Source organism: Spea bombifrons, chromosome 5 (assembly GCF_027358695.1).
Source record: "Spea bombifrons isolate aSpeBom1 chromosome 5, aSpeBom1.2.pri, whole genome shotgun sequence".
Lineage (NCBI taxonomy): Eukaryota > Metazoa > Chordata > Amphibia > Anura > Pelobatidae > Spea > Spea bombifrons.
The window spans coordinates 82,516,924-82,534,283 of record NC_071091.1 but is presented as its reverse complement, the minus strand read 5'-3'; the positions used below and the strand labels follow the sequence as shown (position 1 = coordinate 82,534,283).

The 17,360-nt window shown below is 39.4% G+C and overlaps 1 protein-coding gene across 1 annotated transcript in view; it reads right to left on the bottom strand.

Annotated features, from left to right (window-relative positions):
* Positions 1-17,360, bottom strand: part of DTNA (dystrobrevin alpha) — a 75,063-nt gene that overhangs the window by 42,317 nt on the left and 15,386 nt on the right. Inside the window, exons 2-3 of the mRNA XM_053465999.1 lie at positions 5,992-6,059; positions 2,899-2,979 (exon numbers count right to left, since the gene is read on the bottom strand). Coding sequence (XP_053321974.1) covers positions 2,899-2,979; positions 5,992-6,059 — 149 coding nt within the window. The remainder of the gene's footprint in view (positions 1-2,898; positions 2,980-5,991; positions 6,060-17,360) is intronic.

The following is a 17,360-nucleotide window of genomic DNA, read 5'->3' as shown; positions in this document are numbered from 1 at the left end:
GGGGCCCTCTTCCTTCACAGATCTGGAGGAGTTAGTATTCCCCTTTGCAAAGAATCCCTCCCAATAACCAGAAGAGACTTGGTAAAAACAGATACTGTTTTATTACAACACTGTGTAAAAATGTCTAGGGAACATAGTGACAAAATATGTGGTTGATAACTCCACCAGGTAATTAGACATCCTGCAGGGATCTACATATGCATCCTAAGTAACCCTTTGTCTGTGAAAGTCTCGGTCTCTTCAGTCACACCCATTGCACACCCATCACACACACAAGTCTAGACACTCATGTGATGTCTTCAAAAAAGATCATATTAAAATGTGCCAACATCATCATATCAATGAATAGCTGGCAGATGCAATATCCACCAAAAAGCAAAGCTAACTGAAACTTTCACAAAATAGACTCCTCCATTTAGAATCTAATTACTTATTTCTGGAAGCAACATTCAGCAACATTATAATTTATAAGTTATGACTTCTGCAGGTGTGAAATAAGCAAACAGCTTGTTTCCTCTTTACATAGAACCTCACACTGGATATATAACATCATGCAGACTATGGGCACATCCTCCATAGTGTGAATGGGCTGGTTGAGGAGATCAAAGATCTTCCCTGTAACCGGCCCACTGAGCAGCGGGATACTGCCCCCAGTTAGGCAGCAGGGGGACCGCGGACCCTGGGACCTGCCGCCGAGGCCAAAATGTCACTGAGGCCTTGCATCTCATCTTTTAGTCACTGTATAATCATATAATAGGACCAAATTGGTCTAAACAAACATTCCAGTGTCCCAGGACGCTCCCATCCAAATCACATGTGGGGTATTGTTATAACCTCTGGAAGATTTGCTAAGCCAACACAGATGCCGACTGGTGTATTAAGATGAACACATTTTCTGCAAGTCAAATAGCCGGGGGGTTGGGGTGGGGAAATGTATACAGGGGATTGTGCAGAAATTCCTCCATACATTTGCAAGGTGGCCACATGCAGCTACAGTGTCATAAGCATTAAGGAATGTTGAAGCCTGTAGTGTTCCTTTAGAACTAGATAGATCTGATCACTGTTACTGAATTTCTTAGTATGAGAGGATTATAAGATGCATACAATTTTCCTTAAATTCCTACCAAGGATAACCAGACATGGAATACGTCATTACCCATGTATGCTATGTATGGCATTTGTGACGCTACCTTTATATTAAGTATATTTTAGTGATATTCTATTGCACACAACATTCTTCAATGCTAAATATCTGGGGGACAATTTACACATACTCCATCAAAGGTAACACTAAATACGATGCTGGCAGAACAGGCGGATGTGTCTAAAGTGCTTCTTCATCACATCTGCCCTTAAGGCTCTGAGCAGCTGCATGCATTAACCAGCACAGGAGGAAGAAAGCCCTGGCCTCGCCATTTGCAATCTATTTTTGGGAGATGGAAAAGCCTTCATCAGCACTACTTTCAGGGGTGACGGTCCAGTATTCGCCAATATAAAATTAACACAACCATCTACGATGGGTTACTTTAAAGAACACAAGGCAATGAAGCCCCAGTTTTGCCTACATAAAATAACCTTCATGGTAGGTTTGTTTGACACCGAATGCAGACACCAAAATACTCACGGTTTGGCAATAAAAAAGGTTTGTAAGCACCAAACATATTTATTGTGAAACACAATGCCCCAAAGCACCGTTTCATTCACTACACAGATAGCATAATAATCACAACTGATCAGTGCGCTCCCCGCACTTTACCTTTTACGAAGAACACTCATGAGACTAATGAAGAGCACCGTCTTATGTAATGATACCAACCGAGAGAACCAGTGATTCATCAAGTCAGGGCAAATCGTCTAAATTGAGAATGCAAATTAAGACACGCAACAATGGTGATGAAAATGTGATTCCCTCCTGCAGCTCGCACATCAATCACACTGCGGATTCAAACACTCCTATGAGCCAGATATACAGCCAGGAGAATTATTTTTTTTTACCTATGGTGGATAATGTGGGTATCCCAATAGGTTTCTTACTAACCAGTAGATGTCAGTGTGCATACTCGTTTCACGGAAACCATAATTCTCATATGAGGCCAGAGATTATCAAACTTGCAGGGAGTTAAGCAGGATTTCAGAGATGGCTGGTGAATGGTGATAGAGAAGCACTAAAATAAAAAATCAGCCAGTATTGATCAATACAGGGGTAACTACTAAACCCATTTATTAATGCAGCTAAACGCAATATAATACAAAGCAAGTTTGAGATGAACTCAAAAGAACGGACAGCTGCTTCGTAACCCTGTGGGCACACAAAACACTTTATCCGGCTACCAAAACCTTATTAATGTGTTGGGGGAGGTGCAAGTAAGCCTCCCCCCAATTAATAGACAGCAAGCTGCAACCAGACAAAAGAAGAGCCAACAACCTCAAATATGGGCAAAGCAGATAAAATAAAAATGGCGGTGCGCTAAGCTAACAAATTTGCATCAGAGCTCTGTAGCCCACACTATTTGGGCCAGTCGTGTGCAACATCATTTTATCCGTTTACCGCTGACATCACATCTGGTAAAACACATCAGATCTTTAAATCTACCATTATGTTATGACACAAAAAATTGTTAATCTGATGCAAGTTTGTTAAACATTACACTGTTTGTGTATTTTATATGAAAAATAAGTTATTTTCATATACTATCCTGTTCTCTATATTAGCGCTCACTCCATTATATACCATAAAACACTCTTATTGGTTGATACCAGCAGCCTAGCTTGTCTCACATGCGTTCATGTCTACAGTATGAACAAGGCACAGCTGGGCCAATCCCGAACCTAGATGCAATTTTGGGTAAAGTTATGATACAATGTATAAATACTTGGAGAAATTCAGTTCTTACTTACAGTTGCATTTCTTCTGTACAAATCGGATTTTACATGCTGTCCGGTATGTAGACAAGCGAATTCGATCCAAATCTTGAGCTCCTAGGAAGTAAAAACACAGTGAAGATGACTGGATTCTATAACTGATGACAGCTGTAGCATATAGCAGCTCTAATTAAAAACAAACAATAACTGTAATGTTAAAATACGTATACATAATATACATAGTATACATAATAGCACCTGTATAAAATAATTACTGGAATGGCATGTGATACAGTCTTAATGCAAAGTAGAACTGGTACTGGGCTCTGGATCTGGTTTCTAAAAGTATGTCTGCAGCATGATTTTAAGAGTTTATTACTTATTTAATAAGAGTCTGTCAATAAAAAATGTGGTTGGTTAACATTAAGGAACCAATTCTGTATCACTAACTCATTGTTTGAACAAAGAGACATTTTCCTGCAGTGGGAGAATTTACTTAACTAAATACTAGATCACTCAAAGAAAATAGTGATCATGTTATTCCCCCTCCCCGGTTCCCCACGCCACCTCCCTCCACACATCATTTTCTTCTATAATTATTTATTATTGTTTTCCATTGGCTTAGCCTTAGGCAAACCGAGTGTCAGAAGGCTGTGAGGGGGGCATGTGAATGAGTCAATTAATGTATAAGCGAATGGCAAAGGCACGCTGTTTCAGGGGCAGAGGTGGCACCAGAAAAGCAGTTTAGTGGCCAAGATGGCTGAGACAGGCAGTTTAGGGGACAGAGAGGTGGCACAGACAGGCTGCTTAGAAGAGAGAGGTGGCACAGGCAGACTGTTTAATGGGCAGAAATTGCATGCCGTATAGGGGCACAGACAAGCTATTTGGGGACAAAGATGGCACAGACAAGCTGCTTAAGGGGAACTGACAAGCTGTCTTTGGGCAAAGATGGCATATACAAGCTGTTTGGGGGCAAAGGTGGCATTGTGGGACATGTTTTTTTGCAAAGCTGAAGCCCAGGCAATTTTTGCAGCAGGGCCTCTGGTTTCTAGTTACACCCCTTGTGTGGCATGTGTGCACATGAATTCAACCATGCAATAAAACATATGGGGGCTGGTGTCCGAATATTTGCAGGTCTGCCCTGAACACTTGTAATATATGACAAGTGACTCTTTAGTTCACCTACAAATTCTGTATATCGCTGGTCATAATCCTACACTCGTTGCTCACTACTCCTTCGCTCCTGGTGGGACACCACCCACAGTATGGCTGTCTGAGTATTTTTTATGTATTTGAAATTAATAGTTAGAGAATCTCTTCTTGCTCCACAAACAAATGCTACTTCCATACTGGGCAAAGCCTCTGCTTTTGTTCTCTTCCATAATTCGATTTGCAGGGAGCACCGTTTGTTATTATTTTCCATTATTATTTTTTTTTATGAATTCTTTTATTTATTCAGGTATTATCTAACACAGAAGTGGGTCTTCAAATCATTTTAGACAGATGGTTACAAACATTAAACAAGTTAACTATTTAAGGTCCACTGCTATTTAGTTGCCTAACTTTGGGTTAATTTAGGAGATAATCTATTCATAATCAATCCTAATTCAATTGCGGTCTTTCCTAGTTTGTTTGGAGTCCAAACGTGACCAATGATTGTGAAATCAGAGATGTGTCAGTGGGCCTATCACCTCTAACAAATTCTAGTAAAGAGGCTGAATTTCACACTTTAATAAATAAATGCAGAATTACAAACATTCCTATTAATGTCTTATAAACAATTATAGAAATAAATTATTTAATCCCTTAAAACCAGGGACATTTGGCACTGGCATGGTGATCTCTGTCTAATGGCAATATTAGAAGCCTGCATCAATGGCGTGTCCCCATAAGTGGGATGGCTGGCTATGCACTGACACAGTGCCACATGCTACATTTTTATGCTCACTGGGCGGGCATATCTAGCCGCTGGTCACACACTGTAGCATCTGATCTACTGGGCGGCAGATCAGGTGAGTGTGTGGTGCCGTCAGCCAACATTTGCCCGGTGAGCCAGATAGCCAGTCTGGGCCTGCTTTTCACTGCTTAACACTCAAATCAAGTGTTACAATTAGATTGTAAGGGATTTAAAGAAGGATTCTTTTGATTATTAGAGACTCCTGCCACTGATTACACATAGTGATCTGCTTCCCAATTACTGTGTGATCACAGATAATGAGAAAAGGAGGAGATAACATTTCTCCCTCTTCCCAAATAAAACTAATAGTAATAAATCAAAAGTAAGAATAAATCTTTGAAAATATACATTTTTTTTAAAAAAAAGGAACATCTCAATAGACAAAAAGTGATTAAAATATGGTAGTGTGTAACAGAGCATTTTTGTGTATAATCTACTCCAAAATATAAAAAAAAATGTGTATGTGGGGTATTATTGTACTTGTGGATGCTGCTGCACATATTGAAAATGCATTTTTTGTTAAGACATACTTTGGACTATGGTTATAAGGAGGAATTGATCATGGACTAACCCAGGTTAAGTTACCTATGCTGTCTGCTTTCCAAGAACGTATTATTGAGGGTGGTTCAGAATCTGGAAGCACTGCTAAGGCTACAGTCTACAACATTAAAAAGAAAAAATACCTAAAAAAAGCGATCCACATATTCTAACAATCTTATGGCAGAGGTGGAAGCGCAGTGGGGGTCACATAACACAATGTTACTTAACCGTGAGGTACTATAGCTGCTCGCACAGCCATAAGGAAGAACTCCAGGAAAGGAAAGGGAGTGAGATGTGAGGGAATGAGATGTGAGGGAATGAGTATGTTTAGTGTAAGTGTGTTTTACATAGAGTGTATGTGTGTGTTAACAATGTGAGTGTGTTTGTGTAAATGTTTGTTAGTGCTAGAGAAGTGTTCAAAAACAAGAAAAAACATGAAATATTTGAGAGCATTATTCTGATCCCCAACCTGTGGGCCCAGGATCAGTTGAAAGAAGCCCCTCCCCCCTTGTGCATCATGTCCCCATGTGCCATCTCTCCAAATTTTTTCAGGTTAATAAAGGGTTCCTATAATCAAAGATTTTAGGTACCAAACATATCAGGCAAAAAGCTGCATAATTTAGAATACTTACGCATTTCTGCAAACAACTGCCTTCTTTCTGCCATGTTACTCCCTCTTTTCCCACGGTCCTCAATCATTCTAAAGGAATAAGATCAACGGGGGCGTGATTAGGAGACTAAGTGATATTTATCGCGTGATATTTAAGCTCATAACACACTATTCATTTTTAGCAAAAAAGAAGTGGCACATTTGCATAACAAAGGTCACAATTACACAAGTCTAAATTTATTATGCTATTAAAAGACTTGGCAACCTGGTGTAGTCAAAATAGTAGCATTCTAGATATTCTGTATCAGGCTAACCAGTGTAGCAAATTAAGATAAACTATGCTATTATCTAAACACTAGCGCCATTCCAATTGGCATATAATAGCTGAAATAAACTTCAGCAATGATGGAACAGAATCAGGCAAATATGGTTGATACATTCTAATGGCTAATAAAAGACAACGGCAAAACAAATAACATTTTTTATTATTATTTATTTATTGAAAAGCTGCATTAGAGCATAACTACTTGTACAGCATACGGACATTCAAAATGTTTCTTGGAAATTATATTAATATCATAGTTATTATGTGATTAACAAATGCCAGTACCTCTGCCTGCAACCCAGTGAACAGCTAACCTGAGGCATGTCCTAATGCTTGTAAGGAGACACAAGAGGACGCTATAAAGCCCATGGCGTGGGCCGACCTCATGCGCTTGTATCAGCTTACCGACTGGACTCAGTCTAATAAACATTCTACGTTACTTCCTTTTGGTACTCTCTAAAGCACTATTCTATCTTCTCCCAGTGTGATATCATTATATCGAAGCTGTCATTTGAGTCCTGACCTCCCCCCTCACTTAGATCATTACTATTTATAATGGGGCGAGGGCACTGTATCAAGTAAAGGGCTATCTCACGTGGAAACAAACGTTAAGGGATTTCTGGCAGATGTTCCTGGCCTTCCAAGTACTGTCCGAAATCCTGCACTACTGAAGGGGGCCTTGAGTCTGAGACCATCATTAACACACGGAAAACACTGCATCTCATTAAAACATGGACAAAAAAAATCCGAGTTTATTAACGGAGAACAGACTTTGCCTCGGTTTGCAGTACTAAAGAGTGTTCTTGCATGTTAGCCGACTGTTGTACGGTATCCTGTTATAAGAGGCGAATGTTTATCTAATTAGGAGTCAAGTACACAGAGACACTATGTCCACCGTCCTTTGCCAGTGAAATGTGATTCCAATTTAACAAACTGAAAGAAAAGCCATTCGACTGTAGCTTATTAGTAAAACTATTAACTTCAAATAAAACCCATTTCAAATACATACTAAGCAATGTGAATGGAACTGGGTTGGATTTCTAATGAAGTTTGAATTTTTTCTGCTCACTTGATTTCAAGACGGATAATACAAGAATGACGAGGGGTAAGAGGCATTATAGAACCATGAACTGTATACACTTCATTAAAAACACGTTTTAAAGTAGCAGAAGCAAGTTCCAACTATTGAAGATGTAACTGTTAAAGGGACATGAACCAGAAGGCGAGTGTTACACATTCGCTGCACATAACGTCATACTATTTACTTTCAACAGTCTTTCCAGAAGTAATTTCCGCACACTGGCAAGGAATTGGTGTTTATCAGCTGACAATCTCACACTCAGCTTTCAAGAGGTTGCGTTAGACATGACGGCCATGGACCAAACAACATTAACACCAGCGTTGCATCTTAAGTACATGGTTCTTCATGTCCCGCTTGGTATTTTAGTGGTGGCAGCGAGGTCCCGTTTTTTTTTTGTTTTTTTTTTTATTATAAAACAGTTACTAGAACTATAACCTGGGATCTACACTAGTTTGAACCTGAGTGGATTAACAAGCATTATGCAGTTTGTTTTGGCCAAAACCCAAACGCCAAAAATTACAAACAAACAGCTTTAGGGGATAAAGACTACTAAACGACTTGTTGCTGGTGGCCATGACGTTCTACGCAAAAACAATAATACATTTCCATTGGTGGTACATTTCCATTTGCTGATCTTAAAGTTGTGGGGTTGTGAGCTAAACCACATGGAAGTTGTAGTCCATTAACAGCTCAATGGACTCCTCTTAACCACATCTGACAATTAAATAGACCCCAATCCAAATAAAAAATTACAAATAAGGCTGAAAGTTCTGAAGGAAATGCGTTTCCAGTCTGATTCAGGGCAGAGCAGGACTTAAGTCTAATCCCTAGCACTTGACAAGAAGACACATATGAATGCACAGTCCATGCTGCAAGCACAGAGAGAAAGCCTGCGCAGCTAAACCAGGCTTTCCCTGCGGTGAATTAGGGGCTTATTTATTAAAGTCATGCATCACTTAGACTTGTCTGCTGGCCTTCCTTTTAAGAAAACGATAAAGAAAACTATACTTGTTATAAATGTAACGTTTGCTTAATCATTTTTTTAGGAGTCAAAAAAATACTTTCTACCTTCTCTGTAGGTAACATTGCAGCTACAAGTTAAACCAAAGTGACTAAACATTGACATTTCATAAACGGTCTTGTTTCAGTAACAGGAACCACTTGGCCTGTGCATTGTTCTAAATATAAAAGTTTATGGCAGATATAAATATTTATTCAATCACAGGGTGCTGGATACGTGGAACATCCTCATAGAAGAGGTGGCAGGTTAAGCACGCACTGGGCAGAAATAAGGCTACCTTGAACATAAACACTGCCAACGAACAGTTTAGGTTTGAGATCTTATAGCAGGCAGAACAAATGGTAGCCAAAGGGCCAAATGACTGTTATCTGTCATCAAACTCAGTCTTTCTAAAGCTTTACTGGCCTAATTCTCCTAGAAACAGAAGGATTAATTCACTAAAAGAGAGGCTGGCAAGAAAGTCGTGGCCTTAACACATTATAAAGGGCCATACTTGTCATAAGATGGCCCTGCATAATGCATAGTTCAATATGAGGTGATATTAGGCACACACCATGCTCAACATGTAGTGTCCAAATACACATATAAAGAAAGGAAACACCTAGAAAACTCTTCAAAGTAGATCAGAAATGGTCACGCTTTCTCCTACTTACATTAGAGATCCAAGTGGCTCAAGACTTTTAAACATATATAATAGTTAATATAATGGCATCAATTAAAGCCCCAACAATCATGCAAAAAAGTTTACTCTTCATCTCTTCTTGGAAACTCGCTCAACGTTAGAATGCCTGCTTTCTGCTTTGGGACTTTGTTAACATCAATACGTGCTCCAGATTATTAACCAGGGTCACTGCTTGTGATTTGCTTTTGTAATAGAACAAAAACCATAGCATGGCATGTGAAAGAATACACTAACCCAAAAGCATTTAAATGATAAATGACTTGGCCTCTGCTACACAAACCAATAGTTATCATGCCACAGGTGCAACTATAGATTTTTTTCTATAAATAATGTTGGTTTTATCCTCATCACCCAAGCTTGGGAAGAAAAAAAAAACAACTTAATTTGTAGGAATCAAATATGATTTTATGAATTATTTAAATCTTTAGCAAGTCAATGTGATGTTCACAGGCTCAGAGAGATGTGCACGCTATGCTTTGAATACTGTATATCAATCAAAGCAACACAAAACCCATAAATGTAATCAGCGAAGTGCACACAATGTTTTCAGCTCTATCCACTAAACCCTAAGATACTCAAAAGAACAACCCAGTAATTAATAAACAGAAACCCAAAATCCACTCATTTACCTTGGGATATTGGATTTATCAATTTAAGGTTTTGTGGAAATAGGGTGAAACCCCATTTTCACAGAAAAAAAAGTATTCCTAGCCTGAGGTCCATCTCACCTCTCTTGATCTGTCCCTAAGCTTTCTAGGTATAGCAGCTTTTTATCTGACCTTTGGAAGACCGTTCTGATTCCTGGGTGTACAGTTAACTTTGTCTAGTTTCACCCACCTCCCATCTATGTTGCCCTTTCACTTTCCATGTGCAAATAACCACACCCTGAACAACTTGTTTTGCCCCCAGCTGCACCTCTTCTGGAGAGGGAAGGGCACAACTGGACCAGGACAGCTAGGCTAGCACTAGACGGCCCTTAAGTGGGCAGGGAGTAGGAGAAAAAGTGGGTGTGGGCATGGTCATACACCCCCCTGCCCGGACATAGAAGGAACTCACCCGGAGCACCGGGGAAGCAGGTCTTTAACTGGAGACTCCAGGTCAAAGACAACAAGGCACTTGCTCAACAGCCTTAAACAGCAGATAAGATCCACCCCACCCATCTAGTCTGTCCGTTTCATGTCATGTAAAAACTCAGACCTTAATCAGTCATTGATCTTACCTTAGATTCAGAATTGTTTTATGCCTATACTATACATGTTTAAATTCTTTCACTGTTTGGCCTCTACCGCTTTTCTTCTATTTATTTACCACACTATTGCGGTTACCCAGTGAAGGATCTGACCACGTTTTAACATCACACAACAAACAGACAAGATTATTTTTCTGTGGCAGTCCCCTAGTTCAAATATTTTGTGAAATATATGGAAATCCACAAAAGAGAATGGTGCAGCATTTCTTTTTTTAGGTTATAAACATTGGCATGCAATACAGCATTTCTATGAACTATAACCGTGCTTAACCGGTAATGGGATATATTCCATTAAACACAGAAAGCTTTTCAGGAACAACTGTTGCCAAGCCATCCGTCACGCAGTTATGCATAAACACTAGACCGCACCATTTTAAGTGCATCCTTAATTTCACTGTCAATGGTGAGCATTTGCAGGCTCACGAAAGTAAAGTTTTTCAAAACTCAGGTCGATGTACAGCAGAGAACCCCCTATTCATGGCTCGTCCACACACAAAAAGGTACAAACGTAATATATAAAAAATACAAGGGCCGAAGACTGGTTTGAAAAGTCTCAATCTAGATAACAATGAGGTGCGCCAATAGTGATGCCAATGGTTGACATTCCCGATGGGCTGTGATGCTGTGGGGCAGGAGATCCTGACTGGCCTCAGAGAGCTGCTAGGTGCTTGCATTGGCACGGACCATGGTGTCCAGGGTCCATGTCCTCTTGTGGAGCACTAGTATTTGATTCAGTCTTCATGTGAAGATTACCATAGTACCGAATATATAATTGTTTTCCCTATAGATTAGGTTTATAGGTATGCATTGATATGAACATCCATTCACATATTAGACCTCCCTTTTGGTGGGTATGGAAAAGAGAACAGTCTTCATATTTTCTTTCTCCTAAACAACCATTAAAACACCTGAAGAAGGCCACATTTTTTAGCGCTGTGAACCTTTAACTTTTTTGTGTCTGTTTAACTTAGATTGGCAGTTGGCCTACCATACCACATAGTTAATCAGTGGCATTTACTTAAATTTAGATTATCCAGGGATAACACTGTCCCAGAAATAAGGCCTTCATCATCCATAGCTAAAGTAATGCGATGAAATTATATCTCGCCCCAACTCACTAGTGAATACACCACAATGTGCCCTAGTTTAAGGCTATTTCTTAGTGTAGGACATAGGTGTGGGATGAGAACTACATAGAACTACACAAGAGACTTTTAGGGAGGGACAGCGGATTAAAATAAGCTTTAAGGCCAGCGGTTGATAAATGGTTTATTGGTAACCACATGCACTTTTATACAATTTTCCAGTGTGTGGCTGTGTGTATCCGGCCAGTGGCCACACACTATAGGACAGGCATGTTACACAAAGAATAAAATTATTTTAATTACATAATTCATGATATAATGATCTGCAGTACATGGGGATCTTATGTCTTATGCCAGTATAAGGTACCCATACGGATAGATGATAAACCCGTATCCAAAATCTTATACCAAGTAAAACCCTACCTCTTTAAATATAATTAGAAAGTGTCCGCATAGGACCTTGTTCCCAACCGATATGTTTAGGTTCCATTTAGATTTATGGACACTTCTGTTTAGAAATCTGTGCAAGAAACAAGCTGTGAATGCAAGGATTATATGTGCACACAGTTAAAGCCGTGCAGCCTATACAAATCTCCCGGATTTGGCACTGTGGGAAATCTTGTAATGAGAATTTGCAAAATTTATGGGGAAGGATAAACGGGAGCACCTGACCTCAGTCCCAGGGTGCCGAACCAACAGTGCAGTAAAAGCCTTGGACGGCGACCAAAACGCTGTAACATTTACTAAGCCCACTAACCTTATCAGTATAAAATGAGTGAAGAAAACACAAGAATGGGAAAAGACAGATCAGTACGGTTTCTCCTATCATTGTTACATTTTCTCCTGCTCAAACATTAAACACTCTTTAAAATGAGAATACCCTGTGTACTGGCTGGCAGTGGTACCAATGACGATAGATTCAAGAGAGGTCTTACTCCCATCAATTTATCTCTTAACTTCCCCCACTTCCCCAACCCATCACAGGACACAAGGAAAACAAATGGCCAGATTATCGGTCAAACATTTACCAACAGACACGTAAGAATTTTTTTCTACAAGTAGAAATGTGTCCGACTTTTGAAATAAACATGCAAAAAAAAAAAAAAAAAAAATAAGTAAGGTTTGGTAATTTTATACAGGACATAGAGGCCAGGAGCCCTTACTATGGAACCAACAAGGTCTTTTAAAGAACCAGAAAAGCCCTCAGCCATAACAATTTTCAGTGGCTTCTGGATTATTTGACAAGCCCTGGGTTAAAACACTATAGCCAGATTCTTCCCTAGACATATACATTTATACATTACCATTAGAACGTTGGGGTCACTTAGCTGTTTTCATGGAAAACACGGAACTCTGTAGCTGAAACATAATTGCAAAAGTGTTTTTTTTTTAATGATCAATTAGCCTTTTAAATTTAAACTTGGATTAGAGAACCCAATGTGCCACTAGAACACAGGAGTGATGGGAGTGATAAAGGGCTTCCGTACGGCTATGACGATATTCCATTAAAGAAGCACTGTGTTTCTGATCCATTTTATGTTATTTTAACAAAATTTGCTTTTATTTGAAAAAGAACGAAATTTTTTTAAGTGACCCCAAACTTTTAGTGTATGTTAGTGTATGAATTCATATAATTACGAAAGAGTGAAGCCAACTATCGTTAACCATTAATGAGTAACCACCTGACTTGTAAGACAATAAACATCTTAAGCGTGTAATATTAAATCAAACATTCAATTAACCCCCAATTGAATAAATAAATCCATTGCAGGAAGCGGAAGGTGGCACCGGTCCCATGCGGCGATGCTTACCTGGCATTTTAATTTCACGCACAGGGCTTTAACGCTCCCCTTCTGATGCATACACAAAGAACATAAATCTTTGAAGTTGTACAAAGTCCAAAGTAACCTTCAACTCCAATAAAAGGAAGAAACGAAAACAAGAAAGAAAAAAAAAAAACTACTTTCACGGAGCGCGACAATTTAATAACCTTATCATGTGGTCTGTTGCCATAGCAATACCGAATCCATCTGCTTCTGCATGAAGAATGACAAAGGGATTTTCTCCTCCCCTCCTTTGCAGTGAAAGGTACACTCTGTTTGTACGCGCTGGCTTCCGACACTGCTTCTACCGGAGCCCTCTCTCCATGCGAATAAAACCAACGAGCTCTCGTTCCTGTCCTATGATTATCACAATAGATAAGGCATACAGGAGTATCTAAATGAAATAAAGTAGCTTTATACATACTGCAGAGTAGTTAAATATACCTGCTCTTAGTAATTAACCTGCAGTGGTCCCTTTAGGCTCGACGAGATGCACAGTTTAGATGCACTAAATGTTCTTCTCAAATGATGGAAACAATGAACAGGCGGTGGGAGGCGATCTCTTCAGGTGTGATGAATCCAAACGTTAGATATTTGCAGTAATACCCACCATGTGAACAAATGTATTACTCTCCTTGGATTCTGTTTAATTACATAAATTCGAAAAACATTGTTACTCACAGACTTATATTAGGAACCGTGGATCACATGAAGAGATCGCCTCCCACCGCCAGTTCATTGTTTCCATCATTTGAGAAGAACATTTAGATGTTCTAAGCTTTACCTGTAGCTCTAGAGGCTTAGGTATCTCTAAACCTCCTATACGGAGTTGAGGACCACGTCTCTACTCCCATTCTAGAACAAACACAGGGCCCCGGCCACAACAACTCATGCACTAAGGTCAGGAGAAGAGGAGGAAAATATATGTGCCACCAATTAACCACAGCACTGTCTGACATAAAAGGATCTCTGTGACTGATGTCAGTCACCATTAGATGAGGTTCCCATCAATATATTATTAATCAAAACTTCTAGTGTATCAACCAGGGGGGATTTACTTCTAACAAAATACCAACATATTTTTATTTTACCCAATTATGAATATTTAATTCATATCGCGCAGACTCTCACACACAAAGAAATGAATAAATAACTATATGCCAGTTGCTGTTTGAATGGTAAGACATAAACCCATGCACTTTGACACGAGTAAAATGCTTGGGTCTGGCATCACTAGAGGCGCTATAAAGCACTGTCTTTGGAAAATCAGCTAAGCTAGCATTACAATACTGCTGATTTAGGAGCTTAAAAAGGCCTTGATTTGGCAGACATGGTCAGGATTTAAATAGTGCATGTTTAATTCCTTCTATCTGTTTTATTTCTGGCTGCTATTGTGAATAAAATTCCTGCTGATATTTTCCTCTTGGATCAGGAAGGCACAGTACATCAGAAATAATGAAAATTGCTTGCTTGCACAAGTTAACACTATTATGTATATGTCACGGTAGCCAAATAAATAGCAAATGCCTAAACTATACTGTGTGTAACAACTACATAAAAAAACAACACTGAGCATCAGCTCATAAACGCAGTATATATATATTGAATATTTATGTAACAGTAATGCCTGAAAGAAATTCATATAACTGTTCATGTAAAACTTGGGTGTTATGCCCCTAAACTATTCATTTTAGAGAAACCAGACAATGAGAGAGACACAGGGCTATACCTTGGCCTAGCCAGCACTTTACAGGGGGCTGCATAAAAAGCCCCCCACGTGGGCGCCCCTACCCAGAGCTGGGCCTTTTATGGGTCCTGGGGGTTGTTCCCATATAGATTTTTTGAAAAACAAGAAGCATTTCTGCACATCTTTTTCTCCATAAACCTCTCTGTACTACTGGCCACTCAATGCACTTCTGCGAAAAGGTGGGGCCACGGGGACTCTCCCCCGTTACTCCAATCAGGGGGGAACAGAGTGTGACCGGAAGGCGGAAGCGCTGCTCTTTTGTGTTAGTGTACCGGCAGCAGTGGCGTACTTTGAGGGACCAGTCCTAAATTGTATTCAAAGGGCCTGTTGTGGCAGTGTTAAGCTGTTCGGTGACTAAGGTGGCAGTGTTAAGCTGTTCGGTGACTAAGGTGGCAGCGTTACAATGTTACGTTGTTTCAATACAGGGAAAAGAGAAAAATATAGCCTTTACATTGCTAGTATGTGAATGTTAAAACAGGCTTTTCCTTTACCAGTTTCTCTTTAAATGCTATCTAATCACACTTTAAGCTGCAGATATTTTTACAGTCTGTGTGCGCTGATCCATGCAGTCTTTCACTAGTGTAATTGCACTGATGAGTATTATTGTTTGAGTTCTCCATAGGGTATTAAGAGACAGTGCCTTCCTAAAAAATAGAATCTGTGGTGCTATCGGGTGTCAAAAAGCCTGCACTCAAAGTGCAATTAGGAGAATTAGGAAGAGATACGCCACAAAGCCCTCAGCATTCGTTCCTGGCATCTTAGGGCAATATGAAAACTAGACAAATTCTGGAGCATAGATTGCCTAGAAACCAATGGAATGTTTCTAACAATTGTTCCAGTAATAGTGCTATAAAGGGTACATTCTCCAGAAACATTCCATTGGTTTCTAGGGAGCGAATAGTTGGCTTTGGTTCGAGGCAATTACATTATAAAGCCTGAACCCGTTACCACTGGGACCATTTGCAACGTGTCTACAACGGACAGGATTGCACCCATTCATACAGCGGATGTGTCAGAACTATAATCAAAATACTGTGTGCTTGTGTGCTACATATACCAGGGGTTGTTGGTTTCAATGTATGTAGCCTGAAATAATGATGATCTCCAATGATGATGGAAATTAACACGTTTACTTTATAATGCTATAAAGTGTATAAATCCTGAAGATGCATCATCTACTATATATACCTATATTCTACAGATGCTCATCAGGACAATGGACAGATTTATTGCAACTTAAACGAGCTTTAAAAAAATCTCACTATAAACATACTTTTACATTTAAGTGACTCAAAGAAACAAGTTGCATCATAGCCACCTGATCTCTTATTACCTTTGTACAGAAAGGCCTGCGGTGTTGGATATAGACCTTATACGCTGCATCAAATCTTACGCTGCTGTTTCAAAAAATGAATGAAGCAGCAATTTGGCTCAGCATGCTAATTCATTTTCAAACAGATTGGAATTACTGTCTGCCATTAAATAAAACTATTTGCGGGAAACAGCCATTTCGCCAATATTCCTTTAGTTCTAAGCCTTGGAACGCGTCCCTTCCAATAACAGGCCATAATCAATGATGTTGCAAATTGCGTTTGTCCCATGCTCTGCTGGACATTTTAATTTCCAATCTTGGAAAGCAAGGCATCCCCGAAGCGAAAGGACAGTAGCTGAGCGATAAGGGCCTGCTGACTCTAGAGCAGTCAAGATTACGGGTTTGTTAAGCTTGCACCTCATAACTAATTATACAAAGACTAATAAAATAAGAAATACATAAATAATAAGCTTGTTAGGACTAATCTTCGCTTAGCAGGCACTTGGAAACCTGCATCATAATGCTTCCTCCTGCACCAACAATAAGCAATAGTTAGATTTTTTTTTCTTCAACCAAAGAGCAAGGTTTTACTAATCTAAAATTCCTGGTATTTTCACACATGAGATATTAGCATTACCGTGATCAGAGAATAAATGGAATTGTGGTATGTAGCCATAATTGTGGGACAAGAAAATAAATCTGACATGCAGTTAACATGTATGGTGTAAATGTGAAATATAAAAGATCGCATGTGTAAAGGAAATTAACAAATCAGTACCATGGAAATTGGATGGAGTTTTAAGAGTTCTTGCTAAATAACAAAAGAAAAAAAAAAAAGCTGCATTTGGCATTGGCAAAAATACCGTCAAGTTTATTTATGGTTTGGCTGTAAATGTTTACAAAAGCTTTAGATTTGAAAGGTTATAAATAGTGGCATCCGCTAAAAGAGTATTTATAGCATGGACGCACACACAGCATACCACATAGTGACAGCCGCAATACCCCTGCCAGTAATTCTATTTACTACTGGCCACATTTCTCTCTGACGCTGCATGTAGCCTGGCAG